This window comes from Coffea eugenioides, chromosome 5, assembly GCF_003713205.1.
Source record: "Coffea eugenioides isolate CCC68of chromosome 5, Ceug_1.0, whole genome shotgun sequence".
Classification (NCBI taxonomy): Eukaryota; Viridiplantae; Streptophyta; class Magnoliopsida; order Gentianales; family Rubiaceae; genus Coffea; species Coffea eugenioides.
In genome coordinates, this window is record NC_040039.1 from 46,571,414 (window position 1) to 46,590,961 (window position 19,548).

A 19,548-nucleotide genomic window follows, 5' to 3' on the forward strand; every position below is an offset into this window, starting at 1 on the left:
GAGGCTTTGATGGAACTAATATTGGACTCTCCGTCGATAAGCGATCAACACTAGAATATACAAGGTGGCAAGATCGAGACTGAGGACTGAGGACGGCATTTTACCAGATCAAATGGCAAGTGAATAATTTAATCTTAAGTGGAGTTTCAAGTTCGAGTTTAAATACTCAACTATACATTTCCAATGTAAATGCGTACCAGTACCTATTCTACCCGCTAGAATTTGTGGTAAATTTGCAAGAATGAGTGAGGCAAGTGAGGAGGTAATTCTGTTACACTTCTGGACTAGCATGTATGGCATGAGGGCAAGAGTTGCACTGGAAGAAAAAGAAATTAAGTACGAGCACAAACATGAGGATCTAGATACTGGCAACAAAAGCGAGTTGCTCTTGAAGATGAATCCAATTCACAAGATGATTCCGGTTCTGATTCACAATGGAAAACCTGTTTGCGAATCCCTCATTATAGTTGAATACATTGATGAGGCGTGGAAAGGTAAAACATCACTCTTGCCTTCTGATCCTTACGAGAGAGCTCAAGCCAGGTTCTGGGCTGATTTTGTTGACAGAAAGGTAAACAGGCATCCTCTCCTCAGCAAACCTCTATAGGTTTCAGCTATTGTAAACAGTTCCCCACACATTATTCCCATCATGTCATCAGTATGGAGGCTTAGGATTCAGTTAATTTTTCCTGCATGCATCAATAACGGGTCTAAATACATATTACTTATGTATTCATTCAGATACACTAATGTAGCGTATATACTATCAGTGTAAGAAAGATTCTTGAAAATAACGTACTCTAATTGAATTGCAGGTGTATACATATGGCCGTCAAGTCACGTGGTCAAGAAAAGGAGAAGAGCAAGAAGCTGCAAAGATTGGCTTGATAAGCTCCATCAAGACGCTGGAGGAGGAAGCCCTCGGAGACAAACTTTACTTTGGGGGTGAAAAGTTTGGGTATCTTGACGTTGCTGTTATTGGACTCTGCAGTTGGATGCATACCTATGAGACCGTTGGCAAGTTTAGTGCAGAGATCGAGTGTCCGAAGCTGATGGCCTGGGCTAAGAGGTGCATGGAGAGGAATAGTGTCTCCAAGTCTCTTCCTGAACCCGACAAGCTCTACAAAGGCATTATGGAATTGAAGATGTCTTTTGGACTTGAATAATGCGAAGAAGAATTAAGGGTTGTTGCATGGTCCTTTGTTCTATAACAATAATATGGCAAATGATATTGTCACAGTTAAAATTTTATTTTAACGGTAAATTTTGTTAAAGTGACAAATCTCCCCCTTGCATTTGGACTTGGGAAGGATTAAATTTGGCATTTTATGCAAAAGTTGATGTAGAAATAAGATTTGTGCTCAATCATGTCATTGTTCAACTTCTTTATGTTGTCTCAGCTCGTGTTTGTAATCCAAATTACGTTTTTCTCTTAATTTGATGCATCTATGGAACTAGTAAATCAATCCTGTGTGATTTATTAGATGTTTTGTTACTTATGGTGAAAAGCAGCAAGCAATTTCTATTTATTTTAAGGTATTGGCAAAGGATCTAGGAGGATTCAATGTACATGACAACAAAAAGAATATATCGAACAAATAATTTGGCGAAAGATCGTTTATTTGAACTAATTAATACATGCATCTAAAAATAGAGGAATCAGATATGCAAAACTTGACAGAGAAACACAATGTAAATACATTTTGTTTTAATTTTAAAAAGGTTATATTGGATAAACATCCTAAATCCATTCAATGGAATGATTAATTGAGTATAACAATCATGAAGAAAGAAGAATTTTTAAAGTTGAAGAGGTTGAGAGATTTAATTTCTATCATACTTTTAGCGTTACACTTGATTCCAGTATTTACATTTATCCCCCTTTATCATCAATAAATTCAAATGGGATTCAATAAAAAGGCAGAGGAACACGAAGTAAAATTGCAAAGGCTTGAAAAATAAAAAGCAAAATTGTAATTAAAAGCGTAGTGTAAAACCAAACATTATCTTAGTTTCTGACCAGATAAGTTAATACAGAAAAATATTAGTTTTAGTGAGAAAAGGTAATTCTAAAAATGTATTAAAAATTAGTTTTGGTGAGATTTGCCAGCAAGTTGCGGGGTAGGGGATTAGTTTGCGGGTTCACTCCCTGCTGCGGGAAACTCTAAAAAAAAAAAAATTATATGACAGGAGCAATGACTTATTTTGATGGTGACTTCTGACATTTACGTCCATAGACAAAAAAGTACTTAGTAGATTATTCAAGATGTATGAAAATTTTTCAAAGTGTAAGTAATTTTATCAAACCAGAAAAGAGAAAAATGCGGTTTTGGTATTCAAATTTTGACACATGAATGGTTTTTGTCTCCGAACTTTAGATAAAAGCAAATATGGTACCCAATTTTTTAACTTTTGAACACATTTTACATTTAGTACCTTTAATCGATTTTTTCCAAATTCTTATCAGAAAGAATCACGTGATACTCACATGTCTACCAACTATTGTATACTAAAATGCCAAAAAAACGTAAAATTTAGTCTTTAAACTTAGTGTCTGATATTTTACATTTTTTTTGACATTTTTAATACAATAGTTGTTGAATATGTGACTATTACATGACTCTTTGGTAGCAATTTGGATAAAAACCATCAAAGATACTAAATGTGCTCAAAAGTTTTTTGTTTTTTGGATCAATGTGCTCAAAAGTTGAAAGATTGGGTATCAGATTTGCTTTTGTCCAAAGTTTGGGGACTAAAATTGCACATATGTCAAAATTTAGGTACCAGAACTGCATTTTTCTTAAAACAAAAATAAATATGTGGAGGGTAACTACTGTAGCTTAATCATGTCACTTGCTTTTGCATCATAGTGAACGAATGGATGAGGAGGTGATTCTCCTGGACTTCTTGACTAGCATTTTCGCCACCAGAGTCAGAATTGCTCTAGCAGAGAAAGAAGTCAAGTATGAATCCAAGGAAGAAGATCTAATGAATTTAAAGAAAAGTCCGTTGTTGTTAAAGATGAATCCCATATACAAGAAAATTCCAGTTTTGATCCACAATGGAAGACCTGTTTGTGAGTCCCTAATTATAGTTGAGTATGTTGATGAGGTATGGAAGGGCAAAGCTTCCCTCTTGCCCTCTCATCCTTGTGACAGAGCTCAAGCTAGGTTCTGGGCTGATTTCATTGACAAAAAGGTAACAAATTATCATCTTCTGTTTGCAGGAATACGTATATTTAACTTTATGATTTCATGAGCGTCATGTTACCTATTGCAGCTAGAGGGTTTTGCTCGTAAAATATGGTCGACAAAAGGAGAAGAGCAGCAGGCAGCAAAGATTGGCTTCATAAATTGCCTGAAGACGCTGGAGGAAGGAGCATTAGGAGACAAGCCTTATTTTGGAGGTGACAATTTTGGGTTTCTTGATGTGGCTCTTCTTGGACACTATAGCTGGTTCTATACCTATGAGAAATTTGGTAAATTCAGTATAGAAGCTGATTGCCCCAAGCTGATAGCTTGGGGAAAGAGGTGTATGGAAAGGGACAGCGTTTCCAAGTCTCTTGCTGACCCCATAAAGGTCTATGAATCTGTGTTGCTGTGGCAAAAGCTTCGTGGACAGGAGTAACATGGAGAAGCTAGCTTAATTACGTTGTTATGGGAATTTATCTCGGACTATATTTCATGATCCATTTGAAATATTAAGCGTGATTATTTGGAGAATTTTGTGTATTTACAGTTTGCATTACAAGTGGATTAGGATGTAATAACCCTTTTGTCACAATAATCAATGCTTTCGCGTTCCAAGTACTTCTTGATTCAGTTGTAGCTCGTAGATCAGACAAACTTTGATGTTCATACTAGCTTCAAATTTAGAAAATTAAAATTCTAGATCTCAAAGAAAAGCTCAGATGGTTAACAGGGGTCAACTGATGCACAAAACAGGCATAACGAAAGATTCAATTATTTCTTCATAGCTCTTCTTGAATGCAAATGGCCTAGTAGCAGACAGCTTGTTTACTACTGATCCTGATGACAGAGTTAAGAAGTACCCTAACCTGTGATCTGATGCAATCAAGGGAATTTAGGCAATAGAAATCAAACAGGTAAATAATAAAAAAGATTTGCAATCCAGTAAGCGCTCTATATGTGTTTCTTTATTCAACCCCAAAATGCTTCTTCAGTATCAGAAAAAAGTCATAAACCTTTTCAGGATCAGCAAGGGACTTGGACACGCTCTCCCTCTGCATGCTCCTTTTAGTCCATGCCACAAACTTTGGGCATTGAGTCCCAATTTTGAAGTTTCCACAAGTCTCATAGGCATGGAACCAACTGTAGAAAGGAATCAAAGCCACATCTACATATCCAAACTCTTCACCTCCAAAGTAAGGCTTCTCTCCAAGTTCCCCTTCTAGTACCTTGAGCGCCTCTATGAATTCCTTCTTGGCTGCCTCCTGTTCTTCCCCTTTAGCAGACCAGGTTTTTCTTCCTAAGGTATGGACCTGCATTGCACAACTGCAGATGTCAATAAATACGTATGGAAATATAATTGACCATAGCATGCAATTTTTATTGTCCAATTCTTAACAAATTCATCTCATTTTTAATGTGCAGCCACACAAAAAAAAACACAGAGAGACAGTCCATATGCTAATCCTAGTACCTTTTGGTCAACAAAGTCAGCCCAGAGTCTAGCCTGAGCTCTCTTGTAAGGGTCAGATGGCAACAATGGGTTCTTATCATGCCAAACCTCATCAATATATTGAAGGGCTATGAGAGACTCACAAATTGGTTTACCATTGTGAATTAACACAGGGACTTTCTTGTGAATGGGATTCATTTGGAAAAGAAATGGGCTCTTTTTGGGCAAGTTCTCTTCCCTGTACTCATACTTGACACCCTTCTCAGCTAAAGCTATTCTTAGCCTCATGCCAAACATACTAGCATATGCATCCAACAGAATCACTTCACCATCCATTTTTTCAGCAAAAATGACAAGAGACTTTGGACACGAGATAGGGATGGAAGCAATGGAATTGATTGGGCGTAGTGTCGCATTTACTGAGTCGTATATATAATAGATTGCCTGAGTTGTACCTGTTGGAGCTAAAACATATGGTTGGTAGGTCCGGGTTGTGATTTCGTAAGCCATGAAATAATATGCACAGTTTTTTAATGGATATAATTTTCTTCTTCTAATTGAATTGTTCTGAAACTGAATAGTTTACTGTTTAGACTTTGTTTTCAACAATTGTCACTAGTTTCATAATTATAATTTTATGCAGTTACACTCCCACAGCATGGCAAATCCCCGGCAATTTTCATTCCCCAGTTGAAACATATCCAAATGATTCAAGTTTGCCAGTAGTAAACAGAGTATTTGCTTCTGGACTCGTTTGCAACATATTTTACACTTTTGTGAAGAGTAACAAAAGCCAACAAGAATTGGTACTTTTGTTTCTTAATCAATCCCATACTTCTTCTTCAATGTGAAAACATACTGATAAAACCTTGCAAGGATCAGCGAGGGACTTTTGACACATTATCCCTTTTCATGCACCTATTAGCCCATGCCACAATCTTGGGGAACTCTCGGTCTCTATCTTGAAATTTCCAGAAGTCTGTAGGCATGAAACCAAATATAGAAAGGTATTTATTTGAGCCAAATCTAAGGACCCAAAATTTTCACCTCCAACGTAAGGCTTATCTCCAAGTTTTCCTTCCAAAATTTTGTATATCTCTATATGAATTCCTTCTTGGCTGCCTCCTGCTCCTCTCCCTTTGTAGCCCAAGTTTTTCTTCCTACATTACAAACCTGGGCAAATATGAATCTAAGAATAACACTAGTAATAAGCTCAAGTTTTTGCCTTGGAAAAGGAAAACTCAAGTGTGTGTCCCTACAGTATAAAAACTGGGCTTTCCATCATGGATCAGAACTGGGATTTTCTTGTGAACAGGATTCATCTGGAGAAATAGGGCTTCTCCCCTGTATTCATACTACACACCCTTCTCATCTAGTGCCATTCTGACCCTCATGCCAAACATACTGGGATAGTCATCCAGTAAAACAACTCCACCAGCTATTTTTTGAGATGATTTGCATCAAAGTAAGAGTAGTTACAGGATTGATTTGGTATGAACACTTGTATAGTTTGTCAACTGTATAAATTTTAGTACTCGTATGTCAATTTTATAGGTGATTAGAGCATTACTTGATGGATTAATTTTTTTAATCCGTTGAAATTTCAAAGGGTTGTTATCTAGTGTAATTTAAGTAAAATAAAAAAAAAACGAGACAGAATAATGGCATCTGAGTACTTAAAACTATTAGGTGAACAAATATTTCAACCACTCTGCAAGATTTTGATTAGGCAATTCTCTATCTCTATGGTTTGAAGTTGGAACTCCGCCTTGTCCATAGACTATGGAATACAGTACGAGAGTTAGAGCTGTACAACACTAATACTTGGTCCTGGTATGGGTGATGATGCATTTCAATTATCTTCTTTAAACTCTTCAAACAGCTGATAAACCGATCGAGTCCAAGAAACTATACTTGAATCCCTCCTTCTCCCTGCTCTTCCGGCCCCTTCCTCTTCCCACCAAAAAAAAAAAGACCCTAAAATAAAATCCACAAAATAGAAGAAAATGGAACATTCTGTGGTAATCTATTCGATCCCAAACATCTTCTTCAGAAAAAGGACAGTATCATAAACACTGTGAGGATCAGAAAGGGACTTAGACACACTCTCCCTCTGCATACAAAATTTGGCCCAAGCCACGAGCTTTGGACATTGGCTCTCAATCTTGAAGTTTCCACAGGTCTCAAAGAACATAAAACCAACTGTATAGAGGAATAAGAGCCACATCCACGAGCCCAAAGTTTCACCTCCAAAATTAAGGTTTTTCCCCAAGTTCTCCTTCCAAAATTTTCCGAATCTCTATGAATTCCTTCTTGGCTGCCTCCTGCTCTTCACCCTTTGTTGCCCAGATCCCTCTTGCTGGATCAAAAGCCTGCATATTCTCCATTAGTTAGTCAAATTTGTTTCTTCTTGCATAGTGTAACTTTTAGTTATTTTCCGTTTCACACCTAACATTAGTTAGTCAAAAAATTTTTCTTTTAATTCATGCAAAATCTAACTCGATAAAGAAGACTTTCTCCGGAAAAAAAATGAATAATATAAAATTCACACAGAAATCTTGCAGGGTACCTTTTTGTCAACAAAGTCAGCCCAGAACCTATGCTTGAGCCCTCTCATAAGGATCAGATGGTATCAATGGATTCTTGTCATGCCATACCTCATCTATGTACTGGACAATTATAAGGGACTCAACTATTGGTTTTCCATTATGAATCAAAACTGGAACTTTCTTGTGAATAGGATTCATCTCAAGAAGGAGTAGGCTCGTTGGTCAAGTCTTCTTCCTTGAGTTCATACTTGATACCCTTCTCAGCTAGTGCTATTCTGACCCTCATACTGAACATGCTCGGATAGACACTCAACAAAATCACTTCTTCACCAGCCATTTTCCCAGAGGATGGTATGAAGCAGGAGGAGTTTTCTTCTCTGGTGTGCTAGTTTTTTTCAAAGAAAATTGATGGTTGACCCACAAAAGAAGAGTGTACAGATTCCTGTTTTTTTAATAGTAGTACATTTGGTCGTCATGATTTTATTATTTAAGTTGAACTAGTACCATGAAATGGTACCGGATCGTTCCTGGAACTTTCGAGCTCCACGCCCCCCAAGTCAGTGAGCCATTTTTGCTGTACTCAAGCAAGAGTTAATATGAGTTGGTCTAGAGATTTTCGCCAACTTCATCCAAGCAAAACATTTTTTGTAAATGAAGTGCACATATTTCACAAGTCAATAAAAGAAAGGAGTATCACATTAACATAATTTGGACATTGTACGAACACTCTGCTTAACTGAGGACAAAGACAATTGTCCTCTAAATTTGTGGAAGAAATAATATGCATATAAACAGCAGCATATCCATGAAATCCTAGTAGTAGTAGTAAACATCATTTACTACCAGTCCAGGATATCAGGAAGACGACGCTAAATCTCTTTTATTCTCACAAGCCAAGCAAACAAAACTAAAGGATTCTAAGACAGATCTACAAAGCCCAAAAAAGACAAAGCAGTCCCAAATACATATTCGTGCGTAGACTTTTATTCGATCCCCCATTTAGCCAAAAAAGTTGAAAGAGACTTTATTCGATCCCAAGCTGCTTCTTCAAGGACACAACAAATTCGTAAACCTTGTGAGGATCAGCAAGGGACTTGGACACAGTCTCCCTCTGCATGCATCTTTTGGCCCATTCCACCAGCTTTGGACACTCCGTTTCTGTCTTGAAATTCCCGAAGGTCTCATAGGCATAGAACCAACAATAGAAAGGAATCAAAGCCACATCCACATATCCAAAGTTTTCCCCTCCAAAGTAAGGCTTATTTCCAAGTTCTCCTTCCAATGTTTTCAGAATCTCTATGAATTCCTTCTTGGCTGCCTCCTTTTCTTCTCCCTTTGTGGCCCAGATCCCCCTTGCAGAATCATAAAGCTGCATTTCACCTTAATTATCTCAGAAAAAAATTGAACAGAAAAATCCCTCCTTAACATAATATTTTTATCCCATATCTAACTTGTCATGCTTGCTTATGTTGTTTGCCTAAAATAATCTAGAGAAAATAGGTTAAGAAATGCTTAGTTCCACGACTAGACGATCTTGGTAAAGACAGTGGAAATACATGCCCGAACAACTGACTGAATATCAGTTGACAAAATTAGAGTTTCCATAAGAAAAAAATGTTACCTTTTTGTCAACGAGGTCGGCCCAGAACCTGGCTTGAGCTCTCTGGTAAGGATCAGATGGGAGCAAGGGATTCTTGTCATGCCACACTTCATCTATGTACTGAACAATGATAAGGGACTCGCAAAGAGGCTTTCCGTTATGAATCATAACTGGGATTTTCTTGTGAACAGGGTTCATCTGAAGAAGAAGGGGGCTCTTGTTACCCAAGTCTTCTTCTTTGTATTCATACTCGATGCCTTTCTCTCCCAGAGCAACCTGGACTCTCATGCTAAACATGCTCACATATGTACCCAACACAACCACCTTGTCACCAGCCATATTTTCAGATGATATTCGACCAAAACAAAAAAAAAAAAAAACAAAGAAAGGACTTTTCGCTAGGGGAGATGAAAAGAAAGCAGAATGATGGGCAATGGTAGCAATTTGTGAGCAACTAGCAGGTATAAGAACCGGGGTCCTGCGTTTTATAGTGAATGAGAGGCTGGTGATGGCAGCATGAAGGAATGGTTGGTAAGTGGTTGATTGTAGCAGGACATTTGGGTCCTCTACCCTTCAGCAATTTGAATTTAGGCCACAAGTCAAAATGCAGGTTTTTTTTTTTTTTTTTTTCAAGCAGTAGGGATAGGATTTAAAGGCAAGGGAAGGAGAATTAGAACCATAATTTCGAAATCTTGAGAAAATGAAGGATCGCTTTTTCATGTGCTATTAATTAGATCTTTTTTGACTCTTTAATTTTTTTTTTCAAGATTCTTGAAAGCCACTGTAGGAATTTACAACCTATACTAGCACGTCTTTGTTTTGATATATGCTCAAATTTTTAGCATATAACTTAAGTTACTTGATAATATTTTGAATACAAAATTAAGTTTCCTTTTTCAACTACTCACTATAAATTGATAGAAACTTCACAAGATGAATAATGGGTGCTTAATTGCTGTTCGCTCACAATTTTGACCAATTGCCACGTCTAAATCCAGCAAGTGCTTATGGCATCTGTGTGATCCGATGATTATTCAATTTTCTTTGATTTATAGGATTCAGTTGCATCTATACCCCTTCTTCCATAATCGATGTATGACCCAAAAAAAAAAAAATTCACAACATTGTCTCTACGACTAAATATTAAAACCCGTTCCACTTGTTATTTTTAAAATTTCTCTAAATTTGAATAAATATTTCGAGATAAATACAATGCCATTTGAATGCAGAGTCACAGCTTTCGCAGTCAAAGTTCAAAAAAGAATTGATTAAATCCCACTGCCGTCCCCAATCAAATCAAAGGTTGTAGAGGATTGTGGTACTCAACAAATAAATATTACTAGTACTAGAATATTCGTTGTCTAGAACTTGTTCTAGGATGCTTGTCTTGCTTTTTTTTAGAGGTGGCAATTTGTCCCAAGTTCCAGTGGGTCACCCATGCCCATAGGGACTTTGGGCGGGATGGGTACTGGAATTTGATATTGGGTTTAAAATGGAACAAATCTCAATTGTACCCATTAATTGATGGAAAATTTTGGAAAATACTTGGGTACCCATTGGGCTCAAATAGCAAGGGCTCTGTTTGGATTAGCTGTTTTTTTGGGTGTTTTTGAAATATTTTATTGTCGCAGTATATATGAAAAATTTTTACTATAATTTTTTTTTGAAATATTTGATATACTAATATGGATGAGATATTTTTTGAGTTATTGTATATTACTGTAACATTGTATTTGAAAATTTTGTTTTTTGAAAATATAGCCAATCCAAACGGAGTCTTAGATTCAAAAATTATCTTTAACAATTTTTATAGTCATACCAGCGAATATAATCTAGCAATCTTCCTAGTCATTATCCACAAGAATTTCCAACATTTCAGTCAGTTTAGACCTGTCATCCTTGGACAATGATGAGGATAAATATTCGACACCCTAAGTGCCTTTGCCATCTTGATATATGTTGGAATATGGCTGTATTATATCTATCCTTTCCTTTATTTGTTAATCCAATTTTTGGTGGGAATCCTGAGTATAAAGCACTTGCATGTTTATTTAATAAAACTAAAAGAAATTTAATAAATCAAAAATCTTAAAGTTATATAAAAAATAAAAAATGAATTAAAGGAAAAATATATATAGAAAATTTGGGTATTGGGCGGGATCAATCTAAACCCATCCCAAAGTGATCCCGCCCAAGTTAGTCCCAAAACACATATGGGTAAGGTTGGGCCCAAACCCATATGACTCGGTTCCATTTTAAACCCAAGCAAATCCCGCTCATCCCGCCCATTTTGCCACCTCTACTTTTTTTGTTCCTCCTAATCACCCAAAATTACGCGACAATTATCTTCTCCATTAATGAATCAGAAGATTCTGGTAATTGTGAGTAAAATTATTCCCATTACCAGTTTTTTCAAACCAAATCAGCGCCCTGGTGGAAATTAAGCTGCTAAATATTAAAAGACTAACTAAGAAATTGAGGAAGAAAAACTTCGGTCCACGAAAAAGGTTACGGTCTCTTTTTCTTGATTGTCTACGTAGTAGCTGCTGCTGGTGGTCCCTAATTATTGGGTTCCCAAGTTTTTAGCTAAGTGCTTACGCATAGTCTTGAGGAATTTGACGTCACTCCTTAAGTAATCACATTCAAGCTTTTATCTTTCCCCCCCTCTCTCTCTCTCTCTCTCTCACGCACCTTTTTCTTCCTGATTTGCACATTATTTAAGTTCAATATGAAAAAAATACGAAAATGGACAATTCAACTAAACCAAGAAAACAAGAAAAGAGTACCCCACCACATGTTATGTTTAAACTGGTCCGTACAATGGACCCTAGAATTAATTTTTTATATATTGTTAATGTATAATTATTTTTACACCAACAAATTTACATCATGTTACATAATATAAATTTAAATTTAAATTTACACTGTTAGCACGTAAAAATTTAATTCTATATATGCTCAAATTCAATCATTTAGCTCTAGTTCTACCCCTTCTACATGGATGAAAGTAACTCGATTGTAAGGGTCAGAATTGTGTTAACGTATCAAAAGGTTGAGTTATGTATATATTTTAAAAATCATAAGAGGGTTATATGATAAAACATTAAATTATAAGAGAGATGTATGGTAAAACATAAACCATACGGGGTTAGAGTGCCATGCATATTATGTTTATATATTTTGATCACTTCAACCATTTTAGTTTCTAAATAAAGGTAATTTCGACATTTTGATGGGTTTCGTTACAAATAATCATATTCATTATTTTAATAAGTTAATCCAAACTATGAGGGAATTGTATATAACTTTTAAAACTATAGGGAAATTGTGTAAAAGATTACTAAATTACAAAGGAGTAAAGAGTATTTTGCCCTTATTTTTATGTTAACAAGTTTTTGGTCATATCACATAATATAAATCTAAATTAAGCGGAAATTAACACACACACACCTATAATTAGACTAAACACACTGGAGTTAACGGAGAAATCGCTCCGAAAGCAATATAAGGGGGACCCACAAAGAACCCACGTTCAGCCAATTTGTGACAGAACGAGACCCCTATGGACTTTAAACCCAGAATAAAGACCCCACGATCTTCCGATGTGGGATGGTTGCCCAATCTCCCCCCCCCCCTTCGGTGCACGCACCCTCACTACAAGAATGAGTTTGTTTTTTCCCGAAGCGGGAATCAACACACACACACACCTATAATTAGACTAAACACACAGGAGTTAACGGAGAAATCGGCCCGAAAGCAATCTAAGGGGAACCCACAAAAAATTCACGTTCAGCCAATTGATGACAAAATGAGATCCTTATGAAAATTAAATCCAGAGTAACGACCCCACGATCTTCCGACGTGAGATGGTAATTAGGTTTTGTTTGGATTGGGTTTTATTTTCCCAAATTTATTTGCTTACATCATCATTACAATTTTTAATGCACCTTTTTACCTTTTCAATTATCTTTTTATCTCGCATACATCACATCACAAAAAGTGCTACAGTAAAAATATCTTTAATAATTTACAATCCAAACAGATGCTCAAAAGCCATCATTTAGCTCTAGCTCTACCCCAATACAGGGACGAAAGTAACTCGGTCATAAGGGCCAGAACTATATGTTAACGTGTCAAAAGGTTGAAAGGGATCTTGCTCGTTCTACAAGGATCCCGCTCGATCTCGATCCACTAGTTTTTTCCTGTAAGAGACTGAAATGACACCATTATGAGACCATCGTATCTACGTGGCTATATTAAAAGGCCGCACCTATCAAAGTCAAAAAAGAAAACAGGGCATTTTCTTCTCTGGATTTCGATAGGGAAATATGGCGGTAGAAAGACTGTTTCCCATTTAGTAATCCAATTGACCTGGTGACCTTCAAAATCATGTTCAAAAGAAATTATGAAACATAATCCTTCACCCTTTCTTTTTCTTTCTCTACGATTTTATAGAATTTTTGCCTTTTTTTTTTAAGTTGATGCTAACCTCTTCTACATCCCACTTGGTCAGTATTGCACATTGCAATTTGCATCCATCCATTCTTGAAATATTTCAAGAGATTTAAAACAGTTCTTGAAGGGGATATCCAATGGTTATTTTCTCCTCTTTGTAGTGGTTTGTCTCCCTCTAATAAACTGAACCAAATCAATTGTTTTTAGCAGAATTTGCACTATGGACCTTTTCACGTATGACTCAAATGCAGGTAGCGATATTGGTTTCTAAATACAATTGACTCATTCTAGATTTGTCTAGACATAAACATTCAGGACAATCGTTCACAACAAATATATTTTGTCATGTACAAAACCTTGAAAATAGATCAGATTATACAACTGAACTTATTCAGTTTAAAAAAAAAATCCCAAGTGTCTTAGTTTTTGCCTTTTAGGACTCTAATAAAGAACTTGAAATGCCCAGTAGGGTCCATGATCCATGTGCACAAATAATTGCAATTGTTGGCTGTGGACACTGTTCATTATGAAATTCCTATGTAGATTATTAATCTTTGCTTTCTTTGTGCCTATGATGCCAAATGATTGCAGTTGTTTGTTAAACCCATTTAGAATATGCCTGTCTCATTTGAATTGCAACTTTTTTAGAAATTTTTTTTTTGATACATTCTTCTACTAGTATCTTTTTACGTCACATACTCACGTCATTACAGTCAATATTTTTCAACAATGTCACTCAAAAACTCCCATCCAAACTGGTTCTTCTTATACTTACTAGGTGGGTATCCCGCGCAATGCGCGGGCGCTGGGTAGTAGGTCATAAGTCCGGCGAAGTTTGGTTTTTGTTTGTGAATGTGTGGTCAAACGTTTTGAATGGAATAAATTGGATTTTTGATGGATAATTTTAGAATTTTAGTTAAATACAGTGTATTTGTAAATGGCATGGGTTATTATATACATTTTTTTAGATTAAATGATGGAGTTTAATTCATAAGTTTTGTTGGAATTCTTAAAAATTAATAGTTTTTTCAAATTCAATGATTTGGGGATATGTATATATGAACCAAAAGAAAATATAAAGGATAAATGATCTAATGTATTTGTATGTATATAGTTGTGTATTACTGTATATTAGTTATAGGTATATTAGTATATGTGGTATATTTGCATATATATGTATAATTATTATATACATATTAATTAATATATGTATGTATATCTTTGTAATGTGTATATATATTAGTATTAGATTTGTATATGTATGTAATATATATGTATATATATTAGTATTAGAGATACATGACCTCGCATTTCATATACCCGTATAAATGTAAACACCGGGTGTTTTTTTTTTTTTTCTTTAGAATCTCTTAATTAGCCTAAAACCTGCGTGCGGGTTTCCTTCTTTTTCCCTTTTTTTTTTAAAAATAACAAATGGTAATTTAACAGTAATAAATCCTATTTTGTGAATAATTTTCTTTCTTTTTCTTCTTTCTTTTTTTTTTCATTCATTTTTTATTTAAGGCCAACTAAATGAGCAACAAATAACATAAGAGAAACGACAATAAAATAACAATAATAATAATTAATGATCTAAAATGTAAACACTGGCCGTTTGTTTTTTTTTTTTCTTCAGAATCTCTTAATGAGCCTGAAACCCGCGTGCGGGTTTCCTTCTTTTTTCTTTTTTCTTTTTAAAAATAACAAATGGTAATTTAACAGTAATAAATTCTATTTTGTGAATAGTTTTCTTTCTTCTTCTTCTTTCTTTTTTTTTTCATTCATTTTTTATTTAAGGCCAACTAAATGAGCAACAAATAACATAAGACAAACGAGAATAAAATAACAATAATAATAATTAATAATCTAAAATGTAAACACCGGCTGTTTTTTTTTTTTTCTTCAGAATCTCTTAATCAGCCTAAAACCCGCATTCGGGTTTCCTTCTTTTTTCTTTTTTTTTTTTAAAATAACAAATGGTAATTTAACAGTAATAAATCCTATTTTGTGAATAATTTTCTTTCTTCTTCTTCTTTCTTTTTTTTTCATTCATTTTTTATTTAAGGCCAACTAAATGAGCAACAAATAACATAAGAGAAACGAGAATAAAATAACAATAACAATAATTAATAATCTAAAATGCTATAAAATGCTAGAAAATGGCCCAAAAACATGAAATTGACCAATAAAATAGATAATGCAATAATAAAAAAATTATTCAAAAATTTGGTGTCTATACATAATATTAATGTATATTATAAATATACATAAATGTTAATATAAATGTATACAAATGTATAATTACGTAAATACGTATACATAAATGTATAAAATATATTATATATATATGTAAATATATAATATTTAAATAGATGTATAATTACATATTTATACAAATATATTATAAATATATATGAAAATATAGTTTGTAGGGGTTTTTTGCAGTAACCCTTTATCAAATGATTATTATGTGATTATTTATTTTATAAAGTACAAGATATACTTTGCTATAAATGCAAAAATAAAGATCCAACATAATAATCATATTTGCAATTTATTTGTTTATTGTAATTTATTATAATTAATATACATATATATGTACATTTACTTTTATTTTTGAGAAAATTTTGACATAATCTCCCCTTAAAAGTGGACTAAACTCCCTGCCAGCAAATCCAAAATAGACCACAATATTTAATCTGAATAATATTTCCAACAACTTGTCTACATAGGTATATATTTGTACATGCGGAATTATGATATATGTGTTTTATTGTGTATTACTTATAGATATGTGTATATGTATTAGTATTTTATTTATATTTATTATTGTATATTAGTGTTATATATGCGAGAAAGTTTCTGTGGCTTGACCTTATCAGAATGTATGGTGTATTCACGTGTGCATGGCAGTTATTTGTTTGCATGTGCAGCTAGCATGAAACGTGTAATTTCTTGGGTGGAAGGACAGTAAGAAGTACAGAAAATTCACGTGTGTGTAGTAATGTTTCTTGGTTATATAGTTGAAGATTAGATAGGAGTAAGAAGTGTATATTTCTTGGGTGGAAGGACAGTGAGAAGTACAGAAAATTCACGTGTGTGTAGTAATGTTTCTTGGTTATATAGTTGAAGATTAGATAGGAGTAACAAGTGTATATTTGGTATATGTCTGCAGATATTTAACATTTGGAGATGGCGGGTGGAAGTGGGAGATTTCCAACTGTTCAATTGTATTATCCAGAGGTGGATGAAGAGGTGAATCAACTGGCTGTTGTTCGTGGAGGTGCCTATCCTATGGGGAATGGTTGCCGAAATCGTCCAGCTGAACCTGTTGCGCGAGCTCAAGTGGCAAATGTGTTGGTCAAAAATGAGATATGTAATTTGTTCAAAGAATTTTATAGGCATGATGATTGGGCTTCGGTTTTGGAGGCTGCGTTTAGGACTGGAAGGGATTATCCGATCTTGGGGTTGATTGCTAGTAGAATGAGATTGGAGGTGTTAGAAGAAAGGTATTACTTTCCCAGTCCGCCATCTTCTACCGACATGGGTGGCGAAACTGATTAAAGATTCTAAGTTTGCGAAAAGGTGTTGGTTACTTTGTGTATTGTTGGTTTCTGGTGTATGGTTTTTGATGTATGCTGTTTAGGGTTTAAGATGTGTTTGTAAATTTCTTAAGGATATGATGGTCCTGTACTTGATATGTAAGGTAGGATCATGTGTATTTGTATTTGTTGTATGAAGTGGTGAAGTTTTTGTTTGTATAACTGTGATTCGATGGTGTGTAATGAAAATTTGTACAAAACTTTAAGATTTGGGGTGTAATATTTTTTGGATTTGAGAATTTATGAATAAATTAAAAATTTTAAGAATGTAATGTTTTTGGCAAAAAGGATGAGATGTTAGAAAAGAAATGAAGGCCAAAGCAGAACTTTTGAACACATGAACGTGTTTAAAAGTGTAAATGTTTATTAAATGCATGATAAAATGAAAATTGTTCAATTGTATTTTTTTGAGGTATTGAGATTTGGAACCACTGAACAGCGAATTATTGTTCAATTGAAATTTGTAGGAAAATTCGAAAGTGAATGAGAATTGAATGTATAGTTTTCTAGAAGAATCCAATGTTGGGTGAATGCATCTAAAAATACATGAAAGGGTCTAAAAATTTAAAAGCTGAATGAATAGATAATAGAATGAATAAAATTTATTTGATGTTTTCAACTATTTCGTGACATATAGGACGTTGTTGAATGAGTCAACAATGGATAGTTGTAGTAGATTTCAGATAAGTATTGATAGACTAAACAGACCAAAAGAATTCACGTGCGTACAGTAGTTTTTTGTGTGCCACATATCTTTTTCTCAGGATTGTTTACCTCACATGTGTATAGTGTCATTCTGTTTTTTGTATTTGTTTGTTTTTGCTTTATCGGGTAGTTGGTGGGTATAAATTCATCAGTTCTTTGATTTGCTTATTTAGTTCTTGTATTGTTATAGATTCGTGTACGATTTTTTAGTAGTTTATCTTTGCCTGTTTGTGAGTTGAAGATGGATTATACTCATAATCATATTGCAGTATTACGTGATTTGCATCCAGATGTTGAGGTTATGTTCAATCGAATGTCACTAAGTGGTGTCTTGGGAAGCTTGCCCGGCCATAGCGGAGACAATGGAATGTTGAGTGGTGGAGATCGGGTTTTAGCGAATAATATTCTGCTCAGGAATGAGATATATGAGTTGTTCAAATGTTTTTATCGGCATCCAGAGAAGGCTTGTGTACTGGAAAGTGTATTAGGAGATATTGGAGAGCTTCCATTTCTTCAAATTATTGCTGGTCGTATGGAAGTAGAAGTTGAAGAACAGAGGAAAGCAATTCAAAGCGCAATGAGTGGGTTTGCTGATTCCTCTGGAAGGAATTTGTAGGGTGTTCGTATGCATGTTTTCATTGGTTTGTATAATTTCTATGGTCGAATTGTTTCCAGTTGTGGTTTAGTGTATTATATGTAAAAGTTTGTGTTTAGATTTTGTATTGAGGAACTTTAGATGCATAAGCTTCATAGGTTATGGGAATGTTTTTATGTTTTATCGTTTGTTAGTATTTGGTTTGATTGCAGTTTGTTCTGTTGTTTTTTTTCAAGTGAAAGTAAAATGAATAAACTATTGTAAAGTTGGGATGTATTTCTGGGAGGAGCACAAAATCAATCAGAGGAGGTGAAGCCAAAATAGTTGCAATAACTGTACACATAACTCTGGTCTATTTCCAGTTTGACAAATCTCAGCTAACTATTTCTAAGCAAAAACTGATCAAAAGTTCAGTAAGCATACAAACGATGAAGGGTAGTAAAAGTTCAGCAACAAAAAGTTAAGGAATAGATAGCTGAGGAGCCAAAGGTTAGAGATCAAAAGTTGTGGAACAGTAGTAGATATCCAGAAATATGTGCTAACAAAAAGTATTATATGGCAGTTTCAATCTTCCTTTTCAGACTTTTCGGTACGTTGCTTCTTAGTTGGGCTCTCTGTAATTTTGAGAGTTGAGAGCAAGCTGGTATGGACATTTGTGTCTTTTGCAGAAGTAGTGACTGCAGTTTCATTGGTATGTGGACTGGTGATGGGAGCTTGTGTAGTTGACCCTGAGTAACCAATGGTGGGAGGAACTTGTGATAAAATGTCTGCCATTAAGGTCTTATGTAGGATAATCGCTGAGTATTTCTCAGTACTGCTGGAAGCATAGGTGTTTATCATTTTCTTCACAAAGCATGTTATGACGGTGCTGTTAATCGCTTCTTCAATGACCTCATAGTTGAGTTCATGCTATAGAAGTAAGATAAATAAATTTCCATTAAATATAGTAAACTTAGTTCTTAGTGAGAGTATTCTGAATGTATATCAAAACTGAATTTGTTACCTTGTTTTCTAAGTCCTGCATCTCTGATAGGGTGAAGGGAAGCAACTGAAGAGCATCGTTGTCATAAAGATCAAGCGTCAAAACTCCAGAATAATCAGCAAGTTCTATAGTTAATCGGCATCTTGCAGCAATGTTGACTTGTTTGTTGCATGAAGTGCAAACAATTTTGCACACAGGCTTTCCTCTGAATGATTTATGGCATTGTGGACAAGCATTATACCATAATCGTTGGCTCTTGTCTAGTAATCTTGGAGTACCACGCAACCAATACGTTTTTTTCTGTATTAAAGTCACTATTGTTTTAGTTACATTGATAACTAAATTCAGATGTGGATTTTAATATTGAACATGTTTAACAAGAAGACGGAAATGCTGAAATAAAAAGACAATGGAATAAA

At 34.8% G+C, this 19,548-nt stretch overlaps 4 protein-coding genes and 2 pseudogenes across 4 annotated transcripts; 2 read left to right on the forward strand and 4 right to left on the reverse strand.

Moving 5' to 3' along the window:
- The first annotated feature begins 241 nt into the window (after window positions 1-241).
- Window positions 242-1,166, forward strand: LOC113770387 (probable glutathione S-transferase parC). The gene is made up of 2 exons (XM_027314824.1): window positions 242-571; window positions 816-1,166. Exons 1-2 carry the CDS (start codon window positions 242-244, stop codon window positions 1,164-1,166), a joined length of 681 nt encoding a protein of 226 aa, XP_027170625.1.
- Window positions 1,167-2,858: 1,692 nt separating this feature from the next.
- Window positions 2,859-3,809, forward strand: LOC113770386 (probable glutathione S-transferase). The gene is made up of 2 exons (XM_027314823.1): window positions 2,859-3,198; window positions 3,280-3,809. The coding sequence occupies exons 1-2, from the start codon at window positions 2,878-2,880 to the stop codon at window positions 3,625-3,627; spliced, it is 669 nt and encodes a 222-aa protein (XP_027170624.1). The 5' UTR covers window positions 2,859-2,877; the 3' UTR covers window positions 3,628-3,809.
- A 134-nt stretch (window positions 3,810-3,943) lies between these two features.
- On the reverse strand, window positions 3,944-5,020 carry LOC113770127 (probable glutathione S-transferase). The gene is made up of 2 exons (XM_027314497.1): window positions 4,663-5,020; window positions 3,944-4,501 (listed from the first exon to the last, which is right to left on the reverse strand). Exons 1-2 carry the CDS (start codon window positions 4,975-4,977, stop codon window positions 4,157-4,159), a joined length of 660 nt encoding a protein of 219 aa, XP_027170298.1. The 5' UTR covers window positions 4,978-5,020; the 3' UTR covers window positions 3,944-4,156.
- A 499-nt stretch (window positions 5,021-5,519) lies between these two features.
- LOC113771879 lies at window positions 5,520-6,418 on the reverse strand (annotated as a pseudogene).
- Window positions 6,419-6,639: 221 nt separating this feature from the next.
- LOC113770128 lies at window positions 6,640-7,781 on the reverse strand (annotated as a pseudogene).
- Window positions 7,782-7,868: 87 nt separating this feature from the next.
- On the reverse strand, window positions 7,869-9,254 carry LOC113770126 (probable glutathione S-transferase parC). The gene is made up of 2 exons (XM_027314495.1): window positions 8,812-9,254; window positions 7,869-8,559 (listed from the first exon to the last, which is right to left on the reverse strand). Exons 1-2 carry the CDS (start codon window positions 9,127-9,129, stop codon window positions 8,215-8,217), a joined length of 663 nt encoding a protein of 220 aa, XP_027170296.1. The 5' UTR covers window positions 9,130-9,254; the 3' UTR covers window positions 7,869-8,214.
- Between the last annotated feature and the right edge of the window lie 10,294 nt (window positions 9,255-19,548).